A 24,592-nucleotide genomic window follows, 5' to 3' on the forward strand; every position below is an offset into this window, starting at 1 on the left:
GTGGGGGACACAGCAAACATGTGGAAGAAGGTGCTCTGGTCAGATGAGACCAAAATGGATCTTTTTGGCCAAAATGCAAATGTTATGTGTGACGGTAAACTAACACTGCACATCACTCAGAACACACCATCCCCACTGTCAAATTATGCTCTGGAGCATGATGCTGCCACCACCATATTTGACAGTGGGGATGGTGTGTTCTGAGTGATGTGCAGTGTTAGTTTATCGTCACACATAGCGTTTTGCATTTTGGCCAAAAAGTTCCATTTTGGTCTCATCTGACCAGAGCACCTTCTTCCACATGTTTGCTGTGTCCCCCACATGGCTTGTGGCAAACTGCAAACGGGATTTCCTATGCTTTTCTGTTAACAATGGCTTTCTCCTTGCCACTCTTCCATGAAGGCCAACTTTGTGCAGTGCAAGACTAATAGTTGTCCTATGGACAGATTCCCCACCTGAGCTGAAGATCTCTGCAGCTCGTCCAGAGTCACCATGGGCCTCTTGACTGCATTTCTGATCAACGCTCTTCTTGTTTGGCCTGTGAGTTTAGGTGGATGGCCTTGTCTTGGTAGGTTTACAGTTGTGCCATACTCCTATTTCTGAATGATCGCTTGAACAGTGCTCCGTGGGATGTTCAAGGTTTTGGAAATCTTTTTGTAGCCTATGCCTGCTTTAATTTCTCAATAACTTTATCCCTGACCTGTCTGGTGTGTTCTTTGGACTTCATGGTGTTGTTGCTCCCAATATTCTCTTAGACAACCTCTGAGGCCGTCACAGAGCAGCTGTATTTGTACTGACATTAGATTACATACAGGTGCACTTTATTTAGTCATTAGCACTCATCAGGCAATGTCTATGGGCAACTGACTGCACTCAGACCAAAGAGGGCTGAATAATTACGCTCCACTTTGCAGTTATTGATTTGTAAAAAATGTTTGGAATCATGTATGATTTCCGTTCCACTTCTCACTTGTACACCACTTTGTATTGGTCTTTCACGTGGAATTCCAATAAAATGTATTCATGTTTGTGGCAGTAATGTGACAAAATGTAGAAAACTTTAAGGGGGCCGAATACTTTTGCAAGCCACTGTATAAAATATATATGCAGGATGGATAGAATGGAATGGAGTGGATAAGATGTATAGGATAGAGGGAAGGTTGAGTGTATTGGACACAATTGGCCTCAATTCACTAATATCATGCTGGAGATAATTAGGCAAGAGAAAACTTACCACCACACATTGATCTTGTCTTATTAAAGAGACTCAGAGATGAGTCTCAATGCAGTTTTTTACTTACCCGGGGTTTCCTCCAGCCCCATAAGCATGGATGTGTTACTCCACGTCCTCCTACACTCTCCCGTTCAGCCACGGTGAGCCCCGGTAAGAAGAGTTAACTTTAGGTTTGCCTGAGGTAAAATGTTTCCTGAATACCACATGCCTTATCACCAAGGTGATAACTCTAAAAACTTTATTAAAGACAAGAGATAATCTTAGTGAATTCAGTGAAGGCCAGTCTTAACTTAACTTAAAGCGGATCCGAGATGAAAAACTAGCTATACCAAATAACTTGTCTATATATCTTACGTAAAGTTTAGACAGTTTACACAGCAAATCTAGCTGCAAACAGCTTCAATAGAATATGATTATTTCTTTCTGTGATACGACAGCAGCCATGTCGTTTGTAAACATTACACACAGGCAAGCTTATTTGCATCTTCAGCACTCAGCCTGTGAAAAAAAACCTAATCCCCCCCCCCCCTCCTCGTTCCTCCTCCCCTCTGCCTCTGAAGTCTCTGGCTAGTAATACCTCCCCCTCCTTCCCAGACTGAGCTCCCATGAGCCCTTGCTACTGTATGAAAATGCCAAGGCTCTCTGAAAAGCTGTGGGCGAGGCTTGTTTAGTTTATAGGGAATCAGAGTATTAAAACAAAAGCAAACAAATATTTGGCTTGAGAAATGCCCTATAAACAATAGGAAAGGAACACAAATCAGAAAACATATCTCTACACCTTAATAAGGCAAGATCGATGTGTGTTGGTAAGTTTTCTCTTGCCTTTTTATCTCCAGCATGATCTTAGTGAATTGTGGCCAATGTATGTTTAGAATGTATGGATGAAGTGGAATGGATAGAGCAGAGGAATGGTATGGATGGGCATACATGAAATGAAGGCGCCTGGAAAAAAGGGCGCATGGGATTGCCGCTAGTAGAATATTGCTACAATTAGCAATATTCTACTTCTGGATTTCATAGTAAAATATTGGTAATATTTACTGATATTTTACTGTAGCTAAACTTAACCATACTCTCAAACAGAACCCTCCCCTGGTGGTGCCTCACCAGAAGATCCCCTGTGGTGCCTAACGCTAAAGCCTCCCTGGTGGTGCCTGACCCTAATATCCCCCCCCCTCGTGGTGCCTAAACCTAAGACACCCCCCCCCCCCTGTAGTTCCTAACCCTAATCCCCCTCATGTTACCTTACCCTACCCCCTCTCCTTACCCTTAACACCCCCAACGTAAAGCCACGTTACAGAACCATGCTACACCCAAGTTGGTGGAAAAGTATCTGGGGTCTTTAACCACTTCAGGACCATAGGTTTACACCCCCGTAGTGACCAGGCTATTTTTTACAATTCAAGCCACTTCAGCTTTAAGGGATCACTACAGGGTCGTACAACTCATAATAAATATGCCTTTTTTTATTTATTTATTTTTCACTCCCTCCCCACCAGCCAATGACAGTGATCAGCTGTCATAAGCATCAGCCTATGAGAGCCGATCGCTCTTGAGCCTCTGCTGTGGACAGCTGAGTGACACCGCTGACGTAGATCGCAGCGCTGTACTGTGTAAATAGACGGTGAAACCGCCATCTAACAGTCTCCTAGCTGCATCAAGCGGAGATGCGTGCAATCTCCTGCAAAACCCTGCCCCAGGACTTGACGCCTTTCGGTGTTAGGCGGTCCTGGGGCTGCCACCCTCCCAACGCCAATCGCTGTCGGGAGTGGGTTAATCACAAAGCAAGTTTATATACAGTTCATACCAGTGTGGAACAAATGGTTAGTTTGACAGTATGAAAGATCTTTTTTTGGCAACACTTTGTTAGAAATAGAATTTATCACGTGTTGTTTTTTGCATAGAACAGGTTCTTTAACCACTTGCCGACCACCCACTACCTATGGGCGTCGGCAAAGTGGCACCCCCAGGACCACCTAACGCCGATCGGCGGCGGCACCTGGGGGACTGATCAGCCGGGGATCGCGCGCAGTGATGCGCACGCATCCGCCGGCATTAGGCTCCGCCCACCCGCGACGTCAACCTGCCGGCCAATTAGCAGCGCCGGTGGGTTGTTAACCTGCGGTCGCCACATACAAAGTGTATAATACACTTTGTAATGTATACAAAGTGTACTATACAGGCTTCCTCCTGCCCTAGTGGTCCCAGTGATCGAGGGACCATCAGGGCAGGAGGCAGCTGTGTATGTAAGCCCACACACACACTGATCCTGGTCCCCTGATCGCCCACAGCACCTCTAAGACCCCCCCCCCCCCCCGATCATCCCCTCAGACCACTGTTTGCACCCAATCACCCCCCTAATCACCCATCAATCACCCCCTGTCACTATCTGTCAACGCTATATTTTAGATTAGGTCCTAAACTGCCACCTGTGGGCTCCTGATCACCCCCCCCCCCCCCACGCCCTCAGATCCTCCCCAGACCCCCTCCTTCATGTACTGTATACATCTATTCTCCCCTGTAATCACCCACTGATCACCTGTCAATCACCTATCAATCACCCCCTGTCACCACCTGTCATTGCCACCCATCAGATCAGACCCTAACCTGCCCCTTGCGGTTACCTGATCACCCGCCCACACCCTCAGATTGCCCACAGACCCGCCCTCAGATGACCTCCCAAGTGCATTGTTTACACCTGTTCTCCCCTCTAATCACCCACTGATCACCCATCAATCACCCCCTGTCACCACCTGTCACTGCTACCCATCAGATCAGACCCTAATCTGCCCCTTGCGGGTACCCAAACACCCGCCCACACCCTCAGATCGCTCTCAGACCCTCCCTGATCACCTCCCCAGTGCATTATTGACATCTGTTCTCGGCTCTAATCTGTTCTACCCTCTAATCACCCACTGATCACCCATCAATCACCACTTGTCACTGCTACCCATCATACCCATCAGATCAGACCCTCATCTGCCCCTTGCGGGCACCCAATCACCCGCCCACACCCTCAGATTGCCCTCAGACCCCCCCTGATCACCTTGCCAGTGCATTGCTTGCATCTATTCTCCCCTCTAATCACACCCTGATCACCTCTCAATCACCCCGTCACCACCTGTCACTGCTACCCATCAGATCAGACCCTAATCTGCCCCTTGTGGGCACCCAAACACCCGCCCACACCCTCAGATCGCTCTCAGACCCCCCCCCATCACCTCCCCAGTGCATTATTTATATCTGTTCTTCCCTCTAATCACCCACTTATCACCCATCAATCACCCATCATTCACCCCCTGTCACCACCTGTCACTGCTACCAATCATACCCATCAGATAAGTCCCTCATCTGCCCCTTGCGGGCACCCAATCACCCGCCCACACCATCAGATCGCCCTCTGACCCCCCCTGATCACCTCGCCAGTGCATTGATTGCATCTATTCCCCCCTCTAATCAAACCCTGAGACACCCATTAATCACCTCCTGTCACCACCGGTCACCCCCTAGCACACGTACTCATTAGATCAGGCCCTAATTTGTCCCGTGTGGGCTCCTGATCACTCGGCCAAACCCTCAGATCCCCCTCAGACCCCCTTCCGATCACCTCCCCAGTGCATTGATTGCATCTATTCTCCCCTCTAATCACCCCCTGAGACACCCATCAATCACCTCCTGTCACCACCGGTCACCCCCTAGCACTCCTACCCATCAGATCAGGCCCTAATCTGCCCCCTGCAGGCTTCTGATCACCCGGCCAAACCCTCACCCACCCCACCGTAATGACAGGATATTTTTTTCTGATCACTGCAAAAAACACTGTACAATAACTGTGGCGCTGTAAAGATCAGTTTGTTTTTTTAAATCAAAACTCAGTGACCACAGCTTTCTACTTAACAAGTACTCCCTTTTGCTAGGAGGTAGGTACTCTTTTTCTGCTTTTTTTCTTGGGTAGTCTCTGAGGAATACCCCCTAAATTTAGCAGTCCACCATGGCAAAAAAGGGATATTCCGCTGAAGAGGCTGCCGAGATTCTGGCCCAGTGGGGTGAGTGTGATTGGGAAGCCTCATCTGACGACTCATCCTGGTCAGAATACGAACCGGTGAACAGCAGTGGCTCTCTGACCGACAGCAATGACGAGGTTGAGGTCCTGGCTAGAGCCAGGCGTACCACACCCCATGTCACTGGACCGCAGGATCAGACTCAAGGGCAGCAGCGTGGAGCTAGCACTGATCCGAGTTTTCTTGGTGAGGCATGCACCAGCAGCGCAGCATCTCCTGGACCTAGCACCAGTACTACCGTAGACCCTGGTGAAGTGGAGAGCACCAGCATGGTAGTAGAAACTGGTTCGGTGGATTAAGCCCCGAGTCGCAGCCACCAGCAAAACGGGCCCGTTCTACACATAGTCTCCCAGAGGTGCTGGCAAATCCTAATTGGCAATCCGCTGGTTCTGCCACACCCGTACTGCCCCCTTTCCCCACCCAGTCTGGAGTCCAAGTGGAGACAGATAATCTAGGATCGGCCCTAGACTTTTTTTCATCTGTTCTGCACCATGGATCTCTATGATTTAATTGTGGCTGAAACCAACCATTATGCCACACAATACGCAACCGCCAATCCGAGAAGCTACCATACCCAGCCTTTTCGGTGGAAACCACTCCAAGTTTCCAAACTTAACATTTTTTTAGGCCTTCCCTTAACATGGGTCTAGTCAAAAAGAATGTATTGCGGTCTTATTGGTCTACGCACCCAATACATCACATGCCCATGTTCTCTGCTGCCATGTCCAGGTCACGATTTGAGAACATCCTGCGCTTCCTGCACTTCAGTGCCAATACAACCTGTCATCTAAGAGGCCATCCTGCTTATGACCGGTTCCACAAAATTCAGCCCCTCATAGACCACCTTTCATCAAAATTTGCAAATGCTTATACCCCTGAACAGTCATTTTGAGGCATTTGGTTTCCAGACTACTCCTCACGGTTTTGGGCCCCTAAAATGCCAGGGCGGTATAGGAACCCCACAAGTGACCCCATTTTAGAAAGAAGACACCCCAAGGTATACCGTTAGGTGTATGATGAGTTCATAGAAGATTTTATTTTTTGTCACAAGTTAGTGGAAAATGACACTTTGTGAAAAAAATAATAAAAATCAATTTCCGCTAACTTGTGACAAAAAATAAAATATTCTATGAACTCACCATACTTCTAACGGAATACCTTGGGGTGTTGTCTTTCTAAAATGGGGTCACTTGTGGGGTTCCTATACTGCCCTGGCATTTCAGGAGCCCTAAACCGTGAGGAGTAGTCTGGAAAATCAAATGCCTCAAAATGACCTGTGAAATCCTAAAGGTACTCTGTAACGATCGGTGTAACACAGAGAGGATCCGATTATCGGTGATCTGCAGTATCACCGACAATACAGATATATACCTGATTATAGATGATCTGCAGTATCACCGACAATCAGATATATCTCTAACCTCTGGATACCTGAGTAATATGAGTGTTTGGTGCAACAGTAATACTTTGAGGAGAGCACCCGGATAGAGGGTGCAAGGCAGTAGGAGATACTGCTCAAAGAACAGATTCCTTCCACTGGCCTGAGGCTCCCCAAGGGGTGGAGCCAGGCTGAGAGTAGGAAGGACCAGAGTGTGAGTGACACCAATGGTGAAGTGGCACTGACAGGTCTGTGAACTATCCCAAAACAGGGGACATAGTTCTCGAGGTCGGACAGGCCAGGTCGGCAACAGACAGACAGATCAGATACAGGGACAGGAGACAGATACGGAATCCTAAGACAAGCAGGGTTCAGCAACAGAGTATCAGATATAGCGAAGTACCAAATCAGAGATCAAGAGAGTGGTCAGGAAAGCAGGAAGTCATAACAGATAATAACAATGCCTAGTCTGAGGTGTGAGCTCCTTGATCATCAACACCCTGGAACTAGTCTGATATATAACAGAGTGATAATACAGTTCCCTAGTCTTGGGTGTGAGTTCCTTGATCATCAACACCCTGGAACTAGTCTGAAGTATAACAGGATGGTAATACAGTTCCCTAGTCTTATCTGTGAGTTCCTTGATCATCAACACCCTGGAACTAGTCTGAAGTATAACAGAATGATAATACAGTTCCCTAGTCTTGGGTGTGAGTTCCTTGATCATCAACACCCTGGAACTAGTCTGAAGTATAACAGAATAACAATAACACAGATACTGACAAAAAGGTCTGGTGCTACCACGTAGTGATCGCAACGGCAGACACCAGAGAAGTGACCAGCACCCAGTATATATACTATAGCGCTCTCCAGCGCCTCCCCTAAGTGCTGGACCAATCAGAAATGGTTGAATTGTCAGCTGACCGGCTTGGTCAGCTGACACCCTTCTGGCTGTCATAAAAGTTCTGCCTCTCCAAGCGCGCACGCGTCCTTCTGAATCTGTGTGGACTATCAGTCCCAGCCACACCAGACATGTGTTGCAATGTATCCGCTGTGCAGGGCGCGGAGCCAGCCGCACCGCTATCCGAGCATGCGGCGGTTTCTCCCCGTTCAGCCATGCTGACAGATGTAGGCCTATGCGTGCAAACTGCCGCGTCAGATGCGGAATCCGCCGCATTGGACGCGGAATCAGCGGCCTTGCTCTGAGCACCCGTGGCGGCTTTTCCGCGTTTTCTCACATACTCATAGGACTTTGGGCCCCTTAGCGCACCTAGGCTGCAAAACAGTGTCACACATGTGGTATCGCCATACTCAGGAGAAGTAGTATAATGTGTTTTGGGGTGTATTTTTACACATACCCATGCTGGGTGGGAGAAATATCTCTGTAAATGGACAATTGTGTGTAAAAAAATCTCATTTATAGAGATATTTCTCCCAACCAGCATGGGTATGTGTAAAAATACACCCCAAATCACATTATACTTTTTCTCCTGAGTACGGCGATACCACATGTGTGACTTTTTTTTGCAGCCTAGGTGCGCTAAAGGGCCCAAAGTCCTATGAGCACCTTTAGGCTTTACAGGGGTGCTTACAATTTAGCACCCCCAAAATGCCAGGACAATAAACACACCCCACAAATGACCCCATTTTGGAAAGTAGACACCCCAAAGTATTCAGAGAGGGGCATGGTGAGTCCGTGGCAGATTTCATTTTTTTTGTTACAAGTTAAAAGAAGTGGAAACTTTTTATTAGTTTTTAAAAAATAAAAATAAAATCTTCTATGAATTCACCATGCCTCTTAGTGAATACTTTGGGGCAGGGATCCCCAACCTGTGGTCCGCGGCCCACTGGTGGTCCGCAGGACGTTTCCAGTTGGGCCGCGGGACTGTCCTCTTGTCTGCCCGCCCCGCCCCCTCCGCGGCCGCCGCTCCGTTACCTCTGGCGGCCGCGTGGTCTCTTATATTCTCCCTTCTCTCTCTTCCCAGTGTGTGTCACAACAGCGCGCCCTGCGGCTGCTGTGATAGAGAGGGAGGAAAACAGGAGAGAAAGAGCGGCTTCCTGTAGCGGCGCGCCGTTACTATGGGAACCGCTCTCACCTTCCTGCTTCCTCCCTCTCTATCACAGCAGCCATAGGGCGCGCTGTTACTCACACGCTGGGAAGAGAGAGAGAGGGGAATAAGAGAGACCGCTGGCCAAGGTAACTGCAGCGGCGGCGGGGGGGGGGGGGGGAGGAGGTGTGTGCTGCTATACTGGGGCACTATACTTGCTATACTGAGGCACTATACTAGCTATACTGGGGCACTATACTTGCTATACTGGGGCACTATACTTGCTATACTGGGGCACTATACTTGCTATACTGGGGCACTATACTTGCTATACTGGGGCACTATACTTGCTATACTGGGGCACTATACTTGCTATACTGGGGCACTATACTGGGGCACTATACTAGCTATACTGGGGCACTATACTAGCTATACTGGGGCACTATACTTGCTATACTGGGCACTATACTAGGCGTAGTGGGCACTATACTGGCTGTACTGGGGCATACTAGCTATACTGGGGCACTATACTAGCTATACTGGGGCATACTAGCTATACTGGGGCACTATACTAGCTATACTGGGGCATACAAGCTATACTGGGGCATACTAGCTATACTGAGGCACTATACTTGCTATACTGGGCACTATACTGGCTGTACTGGGGCTTTACTAGCTATACTGGGCACTATACTGGCTGTACTGGGGCTTTACTAGCTATACTGGGGCACTATACTAGCTATACTGGGGCATACTAGCTATACTGAGGCACTATACTAGCTATACTGGGGCATACTAACTATACTGGGGCATACTAGCTATAATGGGGCACTACCTACCCATACTGGGCACTAAACTAGCTACACTGGGCACTCTATTAGCTTTACTGGGCACTATACTAGCTTTACTGGGCACTCTACTAGCTATACTGGGGTAACTGTACTAGCCATACTGGGGCAACCAAACTCCCTATACTGAGGCAACTATGCTAGCTATGACCCCCCCGGTAACCCGCTGTGCACGACACTGTCCACTAGGACGCTACCCCCCCCCCCCCCCCCCCCGCGGGCCCCGGAGAAAAATTTGGTCAGAAAGTGGTCCCCGGGCCGGAAAAGGTTGGGGACCCCTGCTTTGGGGTGTCTTCTTTCCAAAATAGGGTCATTTGGGGGGTATTTATACTATCCTGGAATTCTAGCACCTCATTAAACATGACAAGTGCACAGAAAAGTCAGAGATGCTTCAAACTGGGGAAATTCACTTTTTGCACCATAGTTTGTAAACACTATAACTTTTACCCAAACAAAAAAAAATCCTATAAGTGTCTATTTATTAATCAAAGACATGTAGCACAATAAATTTAGACAAAAATGTATAAAGAAATTTTACTTTATTTAAAAAATGTCAGCACAGAAAGTTAAAAAAAAAACATTTTTTAGACAAAATTCATGTCTTTTTTGATGAATATAATAAAAACTAAAAATCACAGCAGCAATCAAATAGCACCAAAAAAAAGCTGTATTAGTGACAAGAAAAGGAGGTAAAATTCATTTAGATAATAGGTTCTATGACCGAGCAATAAACCGTTAAACCTGCAGTGGCCTGAATGGTAAAAAAGGGTCTGGTCCTAAGGGGTTTTAAGACTGCAGTCCTTAAAGAGGGGCTGTTAGGTATAAGGTCTCAGAGAAAATAAACACATATATCAGTAGCTAAAGATTGGCTGTACTTACATTACATATGCATTTCACTGTCCACGTTTGAATTTCACAGAATTTGTATATAGTATATGCAGAGAATGATGCTCCTGACAGCTCATGGCAGGTTCCATGTTTTTCTGTCAAATGTGTCGTCATGTCCTGCCTGCTTCCTGATCACAGATAAGCTTGTACTTGAACAACACAGTGTGCAGTGAATATTAATGAGCCATGTGGCTAGGAACAATAGCTGACTCCTGCAGTGTACTCTGCCTGGAGATTTATCAGTGCTACGCGCTGGACTGATTACAAGCTGCTGCAACGTCTCATTAGCAGCCGAGGGGAGGGCCCCAGAATGCTTTGCAGTATAGTATGCGGCTTGCGTCCTCTTGGGTCTAATTAGCTTTTCTGATAAGCACACATCAAAGGTAAGAGAGATTTTATCTTCACTAATGGCTTTCTGGCTTCCTTCTAAACTGTTTAACACAGGAGAATAGAGGTTTAAATTAGCTTCTGCAACCTGACAGTTACTCTTTAAGGAATGCATGAGAATGAGTCTTTCAGCTGCTTAAAGCTCCTGGTGTGAATCCTGGTTGCTAGTTGTTTATGCATATGTGTTGTGCAGGTGGAGCTTGGAATAATGCAATGCCCGGCTCTCATGTACAGCCACATTCCATAAGACTGTTTTGGAGTACAAATATAATTATGCAACCTGATGTGTGTGTCCTTAATGTTAATGTGATAGTAATATTATATCAGAGCACATTAATAAAACCTTTCAATTACCTAATTCCTCCCTCTCTGCACACAATTCGAGTCCAGCTATTGCTGGTACCCGAATTACAGTGTGTGTGTGTGAACGGCGACGCCCAAATACGGCGCTGTACAGGAGCCAAGCATGATCTTCTTCAGTTATTTTGCTATTTGTTTCAAGCTAAATTATATTTAGTAAGTAAGTAAGGGGTAAACAAAAAAGCTTACATCTGTAGCTAGATATGTAAGATTTGTTCTGCACATTTTCAATTCTGTGTGTCCTTTTATTTTGTCACAGAGCATTAGTTGAAATCATTTTTGTTTGTTTATTTTTAGAGGGTGTCAGTGTTAAAGTTTTTCTACGTGGCCGTCCAATCACAATGTATATACCATCCAACATACAGAACCACGAGGACCAGAAGCTAGAACTTCCCAGTGAGAAGCTGCAGCTAGAATGGGTGTATCCTTATTTTTAACATTATATGTGCCTATAGCTTTGAAGGTATACCTTTATTTCAGCTTCCTCCAATAGCCTATAACTTAAATCTCGTCTTAAAGGGAAGGTCCAAGCAAAAAAAAAAAAATGAGATTCACTTACCTGGGGCTTCTACCAGCCCCATGCAGCCATCCTGTGCCCTCGTAGTCACTCACTGCTGCTCCAGTCCCCCGCTGGCAGCTTTCTGACCTCGGAGGTCAGGGCCAAATTGCATACATTTTTAAACATTCCCGCTAGTGCAGGAACATTAACACATACATTTTTACGCGTTAGTGGTGAAACGCGTAAATTTTTGTTCCTGCACTAGCTGGAATGCGTAAAAATGTATGCAATGTGGCCCTGACCTCCGAGGTCAGAAAGCTGCCAGCGGGGGACTGGAGCAGCAGTGAGTGACTACAAGGGCACAGGATGGCTACATGGGGCTGGTAGAAGCCCCAGGTAAGTGAATCTCATTTTTTTTTTTTGCTTGAACCTTCCCTTTAATGGATTTTCCTTGACGTCATTCTTAACTTAACTTAGTTATGGTTGCCGTGGCCGTGACTCTCGATGCATCCTACGTACACTGCAGTCTGGTGAAGTCATCTATTTCACTGCTTGTGTCATTGTCATCTGTGACGTGAACCGTGGAACCCAGCGTCATTTTGTGAGACATACAGACTGCATACGCTGGTGAGTAAGGGACTTGATGCTGGAAATGTTTAATGAGGGATGAATAGGCTAATTAAATTAAATAGTAAGCCACTCATTAGTGGTTTTCAGAATGAATTATATCTTGACGTCAGATTATCACACATATTACTACTAATTTAAGGAAGCCCTCAGTGCTTTTTTTTCTTTGTTTAACAATAATAAATATATTTTTGTACACAGCAGAGAGAAATGGCAGCGTATCCTAAACCAAGCCACATCTGAATGACTACTAGCTTAGGTGTACAGTACTGCACCCCTTGCATTTAAAACAGGTGCTACAACTTTACATTAATGGAGAATGTAAGCGTGAAAAACAATTTGCATGCAAAATATTCTGCACTAGACCCTTCCACACTATTGGTAGGGACCCTAACCTCTAATTAAAATAACATACAAGCATGTGTATAACCTGGGAGCAGCTAGCCATGAAGTATAACTTACATTTTCGTAGACAGCAGAGAGAGATGGCAGCACATCCTAAACCAGACCGCATCTGAATAACTACCAGCTTAGAAGTGCAGAGGCTATTATAGGCACACTGCACCCATTGCATCCAAAACAGATGCTACAAATATGCACTAGTGACCCTAACATATAGTTAAATCATTGTCATGCAAGCATAGGTATAACCTGGAAGCAGCTAGCCATAAAACAGAACTTACATTTTTGTACACAGCAGAGAGAAATGGCAGCGCATTGTAAACCAGGCCATATCTGAATGACTACCAGCTTAGGTGTGCAGAGCCTCCTAAAGGCAAACTGCACCCCTTGCGTTTGAAACAATTCCAAAACAATTGTATGCAAAATATTCTGTACTAGACCCTTCCACCATGGTGAGGTCATCCTACTGGAAGGGACCCTAACCTCTAATTTAAATAATAAATATATACCAATCAGCCACAACATTAAAGCAACTTAAAAAGTGCCACCTGTCAAGGAGTGTAGTATCTTAGGCACCAAGTTAACTTGAAGGAAATGTGTTGGAAGCAGTGTAAATAAGCAAGCGTAAGGATGTTAGGAAATCTGACAATAGCCAAATTATAATAACTAGACAATGGGGTCAGAGCATATCCAAAAAACCTTGTTGGGGTTGCCAGTATGCATTGGTTAGTTTCTATCAAAAGTGGTTCAAGAAAGGGCACATGGTGCAGTGGCAAAAGGATCATGGGCAAATTCATGGATAAGTGGCGCAAAGACTAGCCCATCTAATTCCCTGTCCCACTGAACAGTTATTTTCTCACAGATTACTGAGCTCTGGTGATGGACTGCCCTGCAAGGCAGAGGTTGGAGGAAACTGTGACCAAGAGCTCAGTGAGCTGGGCAATGACATTTACTTGAGTGCCTTGCATATTTATGTTAAAATAAGTTATACCAACACAGAGCTTAAAGCGATATTGTCACCATAAAAATCAAATTTCAATAGCAACTGGTCTGAGTGTATTAAGTGATAAAGATGCTAATCCTGCATTCAAAACTTGCAAAACTTTTTCTGCTATGGTTTGTAGTTATCACATACTTTAGGAGAACTGGCCCTAGTGCCAAACAGTGCCAAAGAGTTGAATGCTGGGAGTTCTTTTTATCTATAATATATTCCTCCTCTTCCATTTATTTCCCTGCCTAGCTGCTTATCAGAAACACCCTCTGATTACTTGTGTTTACAAGCAGGGCTGAGGTGACTCAGTGATTGGATGTGTAAATAAAAAAAATACAATGCAGTTGTTAGTATACACCTCAGTGGGAGTGTCTGAAGACTCTGGGAGGAGGGCAGCTAATGAATACACAATGAGCTAGAGAAGGGAGGGGGGAAACAAGAGTCAGGAAGGATATGATGTATGCATTAGCTTGGCAAGATGGCCACTGCCTACAATAGGATTTTCTGAATTTCCTTTAAAAAATTCACAGGAATCATTACGTGGATAGCACAATACATCTGTTATGTAAGTAGAAGTAGTATTTATCTACTTATATATGTATTTTTTATTTCTAGGTTAGCATGGGTGTCGCTTGTTCTTTAACAGAGTCATAGTGTAACTACCATCTATAACATATTTTGTTGTCTGAACAGACTTTTTAGTATGCATTACCATTTTGGAGTATTTTTATATACAAGCATCAAATAATATTTTCGATAGAGTAAGACTCCGTTCTTAAAGTGGATCCGAGATAAACTTTTAATCATTGCATAATTGTGTTCCTTTCATATACTTTATATGGCATTCCTCAAGCCAAATAGCACCAATTAGTAGGAAGGAATCATGGGGCGGACGATACACACCAAAACTAAACACATCAATAAATTTATCAAAAGACTTTAATGGATATCAAAAAATGTATATGTACAAACCGTTTAAAATTGCCCCTAGCTCTATACCCAGCTAGCCTATAATCCCACCCGGGAGCTCCCCACATTCATCGAAACACACAAGTCATCCAACCCAGACCATGGCCATCATACTAAGTGCACTCTCATATATGTCAAAAAAGATTGTAACTGAAAGTTCAGACACATTTGCTGCCGCCTAAAAAGTCAGAGATGATTTACTGACATGTAGTCCAATGCTGGAGAAATTAAAAGTGCTCCATTTTGGTAACAGCTGAAAGGAACCTTGTTAATGCATAGTCCGCAGATATAGAAGCACAATGTCCTCACCCGCTGCCAGTGATAAAACGTTAATGCATCAATCCCAGCGTAAAAGAAAGGCTTGCAGTTGGTTAGTGCAGCACATGTAGCACAATGGATACTCAGTTGTCCTCGCAAGCGGTTAGTGCATAGCAGTATATTAAAAAGCAGTAGCAGAGTTCTGTCCACATAGGCATGTGCACCTTCAGCCGCTGCTGACAATTTTGCATAGAGTACCTTGATTGTGGCTCACCACAGATGCCATCCTGGGTTTGAGTGAGTTTCAGAGTCCATGCGTGTCTGCCAGCACCCTGGGGCAAGCTTGCTGTATGCGTCCCCTCAGGTATAACAGTGCCAGGCGTGTGGAGAGAGTCCAGGCGGTCCAAGGCAGCGGGAGAGTGGGGCAAACATGCGGTGACGCCACCTAGAGCCTCGACATGTTTCACGAGCTACCTGCTCGTTTCCTCAGGGGGCGTGGCTCACCGCTCAACGTGCAGCGTGACATTAAGTTGGCTGATTAAGCCAATCACTGACCCGAGGGGCGGGACCATCCGGCCCCGCCCACCACCCGCCGACGTCGGCACGCGCCGTCCATTAAACCACGCCCACCCCCTGCCGCTGTAACCAGCGTCCAGGGAGGGGAGGCAGAAGACGCGCGCCAACCGCACAGCGCCGCCGGGAGTCCCACCGCCCAAGCCACCAAAGGCAGCGCGGAGTCCCGTAGACGCTTGCGGAGGAAGGCACAGGGCGGAAGGGAACGCCCCGCAGGTAAAATCATAACTACCAGAAGGCATCAAAAACAACATTCAGACATCACATACATCACTGATTAACCTGCAATGTATACCCATGCCTTTAAATAAATATGCAAACATATGTGTCTAGATCGCCGTAACAAAACAGCGACCAGACCACATGAAGGCTAACTCTATGCCTCAAACCTACACCTCTATATATAAAAAGAGAAGACTGTCCAGAATCAGTGTCAGACGAGCAATATACAGCCCGGGCACACCCAGCCGCCCAGGCAGTGTGGTAAGGCAGTGCACCAGAGGATAGAGGAGGTATAGGAACACCCATCTAGCATCCAGAATGCCCGAACTAAACAGGCAAAAAAGATGCAAATCCCTCCATCTCGTTGAGACCAGGAGGAACTGTTGCCTTAAGATCGAAGATCCACCGGCATTCTCTCTGCTTAAGTAATCTATCTTGATTGCCCCCCCTAATTGATCCATGTATGCGGTCTAATCCAACAAATCTAAGACCGCTATAATTCCCCTCATGGAATTGTCTGAAATGCTGGCCGACAGGAGCAGTGGAGGTCGCACTCTTATTACTTTTAATATGTTCTGAAATGCGTTCACGCAATTCCCGTGTGGTCTTGCCAATGTAAAAAGCCAAATACTTTTTTTGTTTTGTTTTAATACTCTGTTTCCCTATAAACTAAACAAGCCTCGCTCCCAGCCTCTTCCTGAAAGCCTTGGCACTCTCAGCCTTAGTAGCAAGGGCTTATGGGAAGTCTGGGCAGGAGGAGGAGGTTACTTGCCAGAGATTTCAGAGGCAGAGGGGAGGAGGGAGTAGGAGGGGGAGTGGGAGATACAGATCAGCTTGCCTGTGTGTAATGTGACAACATGGCTGCCCTCATTGTATCACAGGAATAAATCATAAACTGTTGAAGCTATTTGCAGCAAGATTTTCTGAGTAAACTATCTAAACTTTAGATAAAGATATATAGACAAGTTACTTGTTATAGTTCGTTTTTCATCTCGGATCCGCTTTAAGGTGGACCTGAACTCTTGCACAGGACAGATGGAAAACATACAGAAATGCACCCTGTATGTAATTAGAGCTTAGCCTGTTTAATTCCCCCTCATTTGTGTCTAATCACAAAGCGTAATCTGATCTCTCACCTGTGTCACATGACTGCCACGGCAGAGATGGCAGATAAGCTCATTTAAAAGCACAGGCTGTTAACAAGATGTTTGCTTCCATGAATCAGGAAGTAGAAACAGTGCAGATTTAGTTTCAGATTTGTATCAGCTCTGAAAAATAAATGTTTTTTGTTTTAAAGTTATTATGCTGTTGTGTATCTTTTATGCTAGGTACACACTATGAGATTTTCTGGCAGATTTACCGTCAGATCGATTATTTCCAACATGTCCGATCTGATATCCAATCGATTTCTGACCGTTTTCTGTTCACTTCAATAGGAAATTGATCGGATACTGCCCGGAAATCAATCGGGAATAAGATTGTGTAACCCGATTTATCCTTAGCACTCGGCCCCGGCTGAGAGGAATCCACCAGACACTGACTCAGATGCGAATATCAAGGATTTATTTGTGGCCTAACAGTGGTCAACTGGTAACTTCTCACAACCAGTATAATTCTCAATACAAAAACACACTTTCCTTGCACATCACAGGTCAAAATACAATCTTCTCTTCACAGCGGGTGCATCCGTAAAAGCTGCTGAATAAAAAGGTTAGGTTTACACAGAAACTTTTAAATAAAATTGAGCTACAACAGATCTTCTTGTACAATCATCAACCACTTTTCAGTACAACACCTTTTATCACAGTACCATTCACTAAGGTATAGGGGCTTCGGTAGAGACAGGTCTACTGAGCAATTCAATTCCTATACAGTCTCAGTCCCTTGTAGCCAAGTCCAAGCTATATTGCTCAGCAAAACCTTAGGGGACTCGTGACTCTCTTTACTATGGTACTAAAGCAATTTCCACAGTTCGTTGGTTGGCAGTTTGGCATCCAAAAGAATGTTCACTTTACTCAGAAGATTTCTCAGACTTTTGCTCTTTATACTGTAATACTCAAACTACTGCCTCTTTTAGACACCACTTTCTTGGATAGGGAATCCCAAAACAATAAACAAAATAAAGAAAAAATCAAATAATCAAAAAGGGTTAGAGAAATAAAATTAAAGAAAATAAAATCACACAATTGACCAATGCACCCAGCTATACCATCAATTTCTCACTCCTTCAATATAACTCCTTTCTTATGCTGTTTGAACTTTATGCTGAATAAGCTCTAATTTTGATATGTTTGCAAAACTTGTATCACCACTCTGTTGACTCTTTATCGCTGTCAGATATCACTACGCTTTTCACTGTTCACTAAGTGTAGTTCACTTAGTAACACAAGATGCAGTGAAACTCCTCCTCCAATCTTCTTCTTTAATGCTGACAGGTTAACATATTTAGTTATTTCTCACTGACAGGTTCTCTTTAGCTCCACAGCTTTTGCTCTCTTTCTCTCTCTCAGGACGTGCACTCCAGCAACACAAAATAACACTTTGGTTCACTTCTTGTATCAGGCTTTTAGTAAACAACTAATGAACACATCAACTGAAGAACTGATGACTTATAACTGAACAGGCTGACAGGAAAAATGTCTCTGAGTCAGGATGACTGCTAGTGGCTGAGCTGTATTAGTTCTGAGGGGGCTATTAGAGGCTGATCACTTTTCTGATGACAAAAAGTCTCTGGGTCTTTGGCAGGGCAGCACTATCTTGCATTAATAACTGATTATCATCACAACGTTACTGTCTCTTTAAGGCTTTATCAGACAGGAAGATTTTAGTCACACCACTTTCCTCAGGATATGCCCTTCAGTAACTTTGCTTAACTGTCACTCAGAAAACCTCCACTGAACACTGGCCCTTTTCTGAACACAACTGTGGATTGAAGCTGGCGCAAGGCCCATACTCATCTGGCCTGTCAGGATCTCTCTCCTTCCGGCTAGCTCGGATCTTGCCTGATGTCACCTAAACTTGGCCTCCGGTCACTGCCTGGCTCTGTCACCGCTGCCCCCCTCTCTCTGCTGGTGGTCTTTATACTGCCGCCAGGACCCCGCTTTGTCTCTTGGTGAGACTGCTGCGGTCACTCTTACCAGCCTCCTTCCTCCCTCACCTCCGCTTCCTGACTGACTGACAATCTGTGAGAAGATCTGGTATCAACCAGTTCCCTCAGCCTCTGCCATGCCCCCTCTGCCTCTGCTCTCTCCTTCCTGTTTCTAGAAGGTTCCCCGCTCTGTGTACTGGGTTGCCTAGCAACCCAGTCTATGCGACTATCTGGCCACTTGGGCCTATCTATGCGCCGTTTTGATTCCACAATACTGCTGTTAAAGGCCCAGTGCACACATGCCAATTTCATAGAATAAAGGCAAATTACATTCCTACTTCACAATACCCCTTAACATGCTAATTTCACATTACACATGTACATTACACTCCCACATTACAATACTCTCTTTTAGAGGGTTACAATCGGACATGTTGAAAATAATCGATCTGACAGTAAATCTTCCAGAAAATCTCGTAGTGTGTACCTAGCATTAGAGCAGACAGGGCGTTCTGAGTTCAGGTCCACTTTAAATTGTAATTGTCAGGCATAAAATAAAAAAAACAATTCTTTATTTTTATCTGGTAAACAAGAAATAAGAATGCTAACCAGGCAATCCAAAAGTTAAAAACTCACTCTTCTTCTCCATAAAAGATCATTCCCCAGTTTCCCTGGCTCTTATTTGGTACATCTGCCGCACAAAGGAAGTTGCAAGGCATGCTGTTTTTTTTTTTCTTTTCTTCTTTACTTTCCCCTCAGACCAAACTAATGCAGCCTGATTGGCTGAAGCCTCTTTCCCTCACGTTTTCCTCTCCCACACCTTCGTTCCTCTCTGATTGGCAATGACAATACACTTTCTAATGCAGAGCTGGGTGGGAGTGTCTGAAGACTGGGGGGGAGGGGCAAGCATACACAGACACAGTAAGGGAGGAAATTATGTCAGGATTGGCTTCAAAATGGAAAAATCCTAAGAAGGATTTTCTCTTTTTTTACTGTAGAAAAATCACTAAAATCAAAATGTGTACAGTGCAATACATATGTAATGCAAGTAAAGCAAGTATTTATCTACTTATATATGTGTTTTTTTTTCTGAGATAGTATGGCTGACAGCTCCTCTTTAAAGTTGACTGTACCAAGCAAATAAGACAGGAAGGTTAGAGTTTCAGGGTTGAGAGGTTTTGATAAGAAGTAACATACTTAAAGAGAGTCTGAAGCGAGAATAAATCTCGCTTCAGACCTCATAGATAGCAGGGGCACGTGTGCCCCTGCTAAACCGCCGCTATCCCGCGGCTTAACGGGGTTTCCCTTCACCCCCAAATTCCCTCGTTTCAGCGGGGGAGCGCTTCCTGGTTGGGGCAGGGCTAACCGCCGCAGCCCTGCCCCACGCGCGTCTGTCAGTGCGTATCTCCACCCCTCCCCCGCCCCTCTCAGTCTTCCTTCACTGAGAGGGGCGGGGGAGAGGCGGCGATGCGCCGCTGATAGACGCGACTGGAGGCAGGGCTGCAGCCGTTAGCCCTGCCTCCAGGAGCGACCAAGTCTGCGACCAAGTGTCGCAGTGCGGGGTTTGGGGGTAAAGGGACCCCCGTTTAGCGGCGCTATAGCGACGGTTTAGCAGGGGCACACGTGCCCCTGCTAACTATGAGCTCTGAAGCGAGATTTATTCTCGCTTCAGAGTCTCTTTAATGTGAACCCAAGGTGAAGGTGATATGGAGGTTGCCATATTTATTTTATTTTAAAAAATACTAGTTGCCTGGCAGCCCTGCTGATCTATTTGGCTGCAGTAGTGTCTGTTTTAAACATGCATGCAGCTAATCTTGTCATTTCTGACAATATTGTCAGAAACACCTGATCATGCTTCCTCAGGGTCTATAGCTAAAAGTATTAGAGGCAGCGGATCAGCATGACAGCCAGGCAATTAGTATTGCTTAAAAATAAATAAATATGGCGGCCTCCATATCCCTCTCACCTCAGGTTCACTTTAAGGCCCATACTTCTAATTAGCACCTGCTACGGACGTGTGCCTCTACTGGATCATTACCTTGCCGTGGTGAAGTAGCTTGTGTATCTTAATGAAGCAGTGATCTCTATGGCGTAGAGCCACCAAAGACGAGCAGGTCATTGCAGAGAGATCAGACTAAATACCATCCACTGGAGAAGGTACTGGCAGCCAACTCCAGTTAATTTTTGCCAAGAATACCAGATGAACAGGAGCAATCAGAAGCTATGAACATGCCTATGCTACAACTGAAAGAAGCCATAAATGACAGATAAATCTGATGTGCAGTAGTACATATGGTCACAAAGAGTTGGAGTCGACTGAATGAGGAGGAGGATGTATGTGTGAAATATCAGTGTCACTAGCATTTGTTTCATGGTTTGGTCAAAGTAATTAGTTATTAATGCATTAATCCCTCACCTTCCCACTCCCACCTCTTCCTCGTCCCGTTCATTCGCCTTAAGGGAGGCCAGTTGTGTGAGGTCCAGTTTTAGCCATGGAGAAAATCCAAAGACATAACAATAAAAGTTTTTTAGGTGATACGTTTAATCAGTAACTGTACAAGATTTCTTTGCAAGCTTTCAAAACTTATGTTTTATCTTCAGGCACGATACAGAACTGGATCAGCACCATACAAAAAAGTATTGTAACATACAGAAGGTTATATATGATTTTGTAGGGTATTCAGCAATATAAACCCCATGTTGAACAATCTTCCCTCTTTTAAAATTTAATGCTAGGAACACACAATGCAATTTCCCATCCGAATGATTTCCGACATGTCTGATCTGTTTCTGATCGAGAAATTAATGGATTTGAACAGTTTGAACATGTACACACGGTACAACTTCCCATTCGATCACCCGTCAATCGTACGGGAAATTGCATCATGTGTTCCCAGCATTAAAAGGTTCTTTGGAGGGTTTAAAAAACAAAAAACTGACACTTACCTGGGGCTTCTATCAGCCCCCTGCAGCTGTCAAGTCCCGCCCCGTCCTCCTACGATTCTCCGTTCCCTGCTGCCGGTCCCAGCCTAATTATTCTTCTAAGACAACTGTGGCTGCGCATGCCTCCGGGAGCTTACTGCGCAGTATGAGAAAACATTGTACTGCACCTGCGCATTAAGCTCCCAGAGATGCGAGCGGGAGCATGCAGTATTCGTTTAGTTAGACGAATAATTAGATGGGACTGGCGGCTGGGAACGAAGAATCGTAGGAGGACGGCGCGGGACATGGCAGCTGCAGGGGGGCAATAGAGGCCCCAGGTGAGTGTCATTTTTATGTTTTTTTAAACCCTCCGCAGAACTCCTTTAAGGATCTGATCAGTGCTTAGATCTATTCAACACTTGAGGTACATACACATGTTGGATTTTCCCAAATGACCCGTCGTTTGGACGTTTGAATGTCCGGTCGTTTGGACATCAAATCGGATGTGTGTACAGTCCGTCGTTCAGCTGATAAGACTGGACGTGAGCGATCCGCGGATCATTCAAATCCAATCTTATTAGCTGAACAACAGACCGTACAGACGCCCGATTTGACATCCAAATGACCGGTCGTTTGCGAAAATCCGACATGTGTACGAGCTTGGCGAAATGTTCAAATACAGTCTTTATCAGCTGAACGACAGACCACACACACGCCTGATTTGACGTCCAAACGACGGGTTGTTTGCGAAAATCCGATATGTGTACGAGCCTTTGGAGCATTTGACAATACGTAGACAACCACAGTAATCAAATTAGCTATTTCCTAAAGAATACCAACAGGAAGACACAAACCATAATCAAATTAGCTATCAGAGAACAACATGTAACAAAACAGGGAATAAAAGATTGGAAGGTCTGCCATCTGCTCTCACCCTCTGAATAAACAATGTAAAGACAGGAGCCCTTAAGGTAGCCATACACTGGTCGATTTGCCATTAGATCGACCAGCTGACAGATCCCTATCTGATCGAATCTGATCAGAGAGGGATCGTATGGCTGCCTTTACTGCAAACAGATTGTGAATCGATTTCAGCCTGAAACCGATCACAATCTGTGGAGCCGCCGCTGCCACCTGTCCCCCCCCGCGCGCATACATTACCTGACGCTGGCTCCCGGGCATCTTCTCCGCATCTTCTCCACGCTGCACCCGCTCCATCCCGGCGCTTCCTGTGTCACTCCGTGACCAGGAAGTTCAAATAGAGCGCCCTCTATTTGAACTTCCTGGTCACTGCAGTGACAGGAAGCGCCGGGATGGAGCAGGTGCAGCGCAGAGAAGATGCGGAGAAGACGCCCGGGAGCCAGTGTCAGGTAATGTATACCTGATCGGATCGGCCGCCGCTAGCGATGCGCTCCCTACCCGCGGGCGATCGAGGGTAATTTCCCGCACGGCGCGATCGACGGACCGATCCGATTTCGGGAGGAAATCGGATCGGTGTGTGCGTTTAGCGCGAACGATTGGCAGAAGATTCGATCCTAGGATCGAATCTGCTGTCGAAACGGCCGCAAATCGGGCCAGTGTATGGCCACTTTCATTCTATTCACTTTTTCTCTCAAGTTTTCTCCTAGGTGATATTTTCATATTTTAAGCCACTAGCAGGCAAGAAAATACTCAGGATAATTTTGGCAGTCCTTTTTCACCTACTGTTTGGTACTTTTTCATTTGCAGGGTGCAGAAACTGTATCTTGAACACAAGATCAAAATTATCTCTTAGTAGAAAACTTAGAATAAATAGAAAAATACAGTTGTGTTCAAAATTATTCAACCCCCACTGAAATTGAGTGTTTTGGCCAGTTTGACATTGATTTTGATCATTTCATCCATCTTGTTTACAATTAAATCAAAGAGGCACTTGTAAGTCAGACAAATATAACATAACATTTATAATGAAATAACCACAAATGTCTATTCTGTGCTCACATCATAATCAGTTTTTTTCAACCCCCAAGTGACATTCATTCTTAGTACTTAGTACAGCATCCTTTTCCAGTTATAACAGCTTTTATACGTGAAGAATAGCTTGACACAATTGTCTTGCAGCGATCTACGGGTATCTTAGCCCATTCTTCATGGGCAAAAGCCTCAAGTTCAGTCACATTCTTAGGCTTGTGCGCTGCAACTGCTTTCTTTAAGTCCCACCAAAGGTTCCCAATCGGATTTAAGTCTGGTGACTGCGATGGCCACTCCAAAATGTTCCAGCCTTTAATCTGCAACCATGCTCTAGTGGACTTGGAGGTATGCTTGGGATCATTGTCCTGTTGAAAGGTCCAACGTCTCTGAAGCCTCAGGTTTGTAACAGACTGCATCACATTTTCATCCAATATCTCCTGGTACTGAAAATAATTCATGGTACCTGGCACACACTAAAGCTTCCCTGTACCTGCAGAAGCAAAACAGCCCCAAAGCATGATTGACCCCCCCCCCCCCCCCCCCCCCGCAATGCTTCACAGTAGGCAAGGTGTTCTTTTCTTCATAGGCCTTGTTCTTCCTCCTCCAAACATAGCGTTGACCCATGGGCCCAAACAGTTCTAATTTTGTTTCATCAGTCCACAGAACACTATCCCAAAACTTTTGTGGTTTGTTTATATGACTTTTGGCATACTGCAGTCCACTCTTCTTATTCTTTGGAGACAGCAAGGGGGTGCGCCTGTGAGTTCTGGCATGTAGGCCTTCATTACACAGTGTGCGCCTTATTGTCTGAGCTGAAACTTCAGTACCCGCATCTGACAAATCTTTTTTCAGTTCCTCAGCAGTCACACGGGGACTTTTCTCCACTT

At 45.4% G+C, this 24,592-nt stretch overlaps 1 protein-coding gene across 2 annotated transcripts in view; it reads left to right on the forward strand.

Annotated features, from left to right (window-relative positions):
- EML3 (EMAP like 3) overlaps positions 1 to 24,592 on the forward strand; it is a 375,337-nt gene that overhangs the window by 184,623 nt on the left and 166,122 nt on the right. For both annotated transcript variants that reach the window (XM_068260560.1, XM_068260561.1), the window contains exons 7-8: positions 11,502 to 11,625; positions 12,181 to 12,330. In XM_068260560.1, coding sequence (XP_068116661.1) covers positions 11,502 to 11,625; positions 12,181 to 12,330 — 274 coding nt within the window. The remainder of the gene's footprint in view (positions 1 to 11,501; positions 11,626 to 12,180; positions 12,331 to 24,592) is intronic.

Source organism: Hyperolius riggenbachi, chromosome 11 (assembly GCF_040937935.1).
Source record: "Hyperolius riggenbachi isolate aHypRig1 chromosome 11, aHypRig1.pri, whole genome shotgun sequence".
NCBI classification, from domain to species: Eukaryota; Metazoa; Chordata; class Amphibia; order Anura; family Hyperoliidae; genus Hyperolius; species Hyperolius riggenbachi.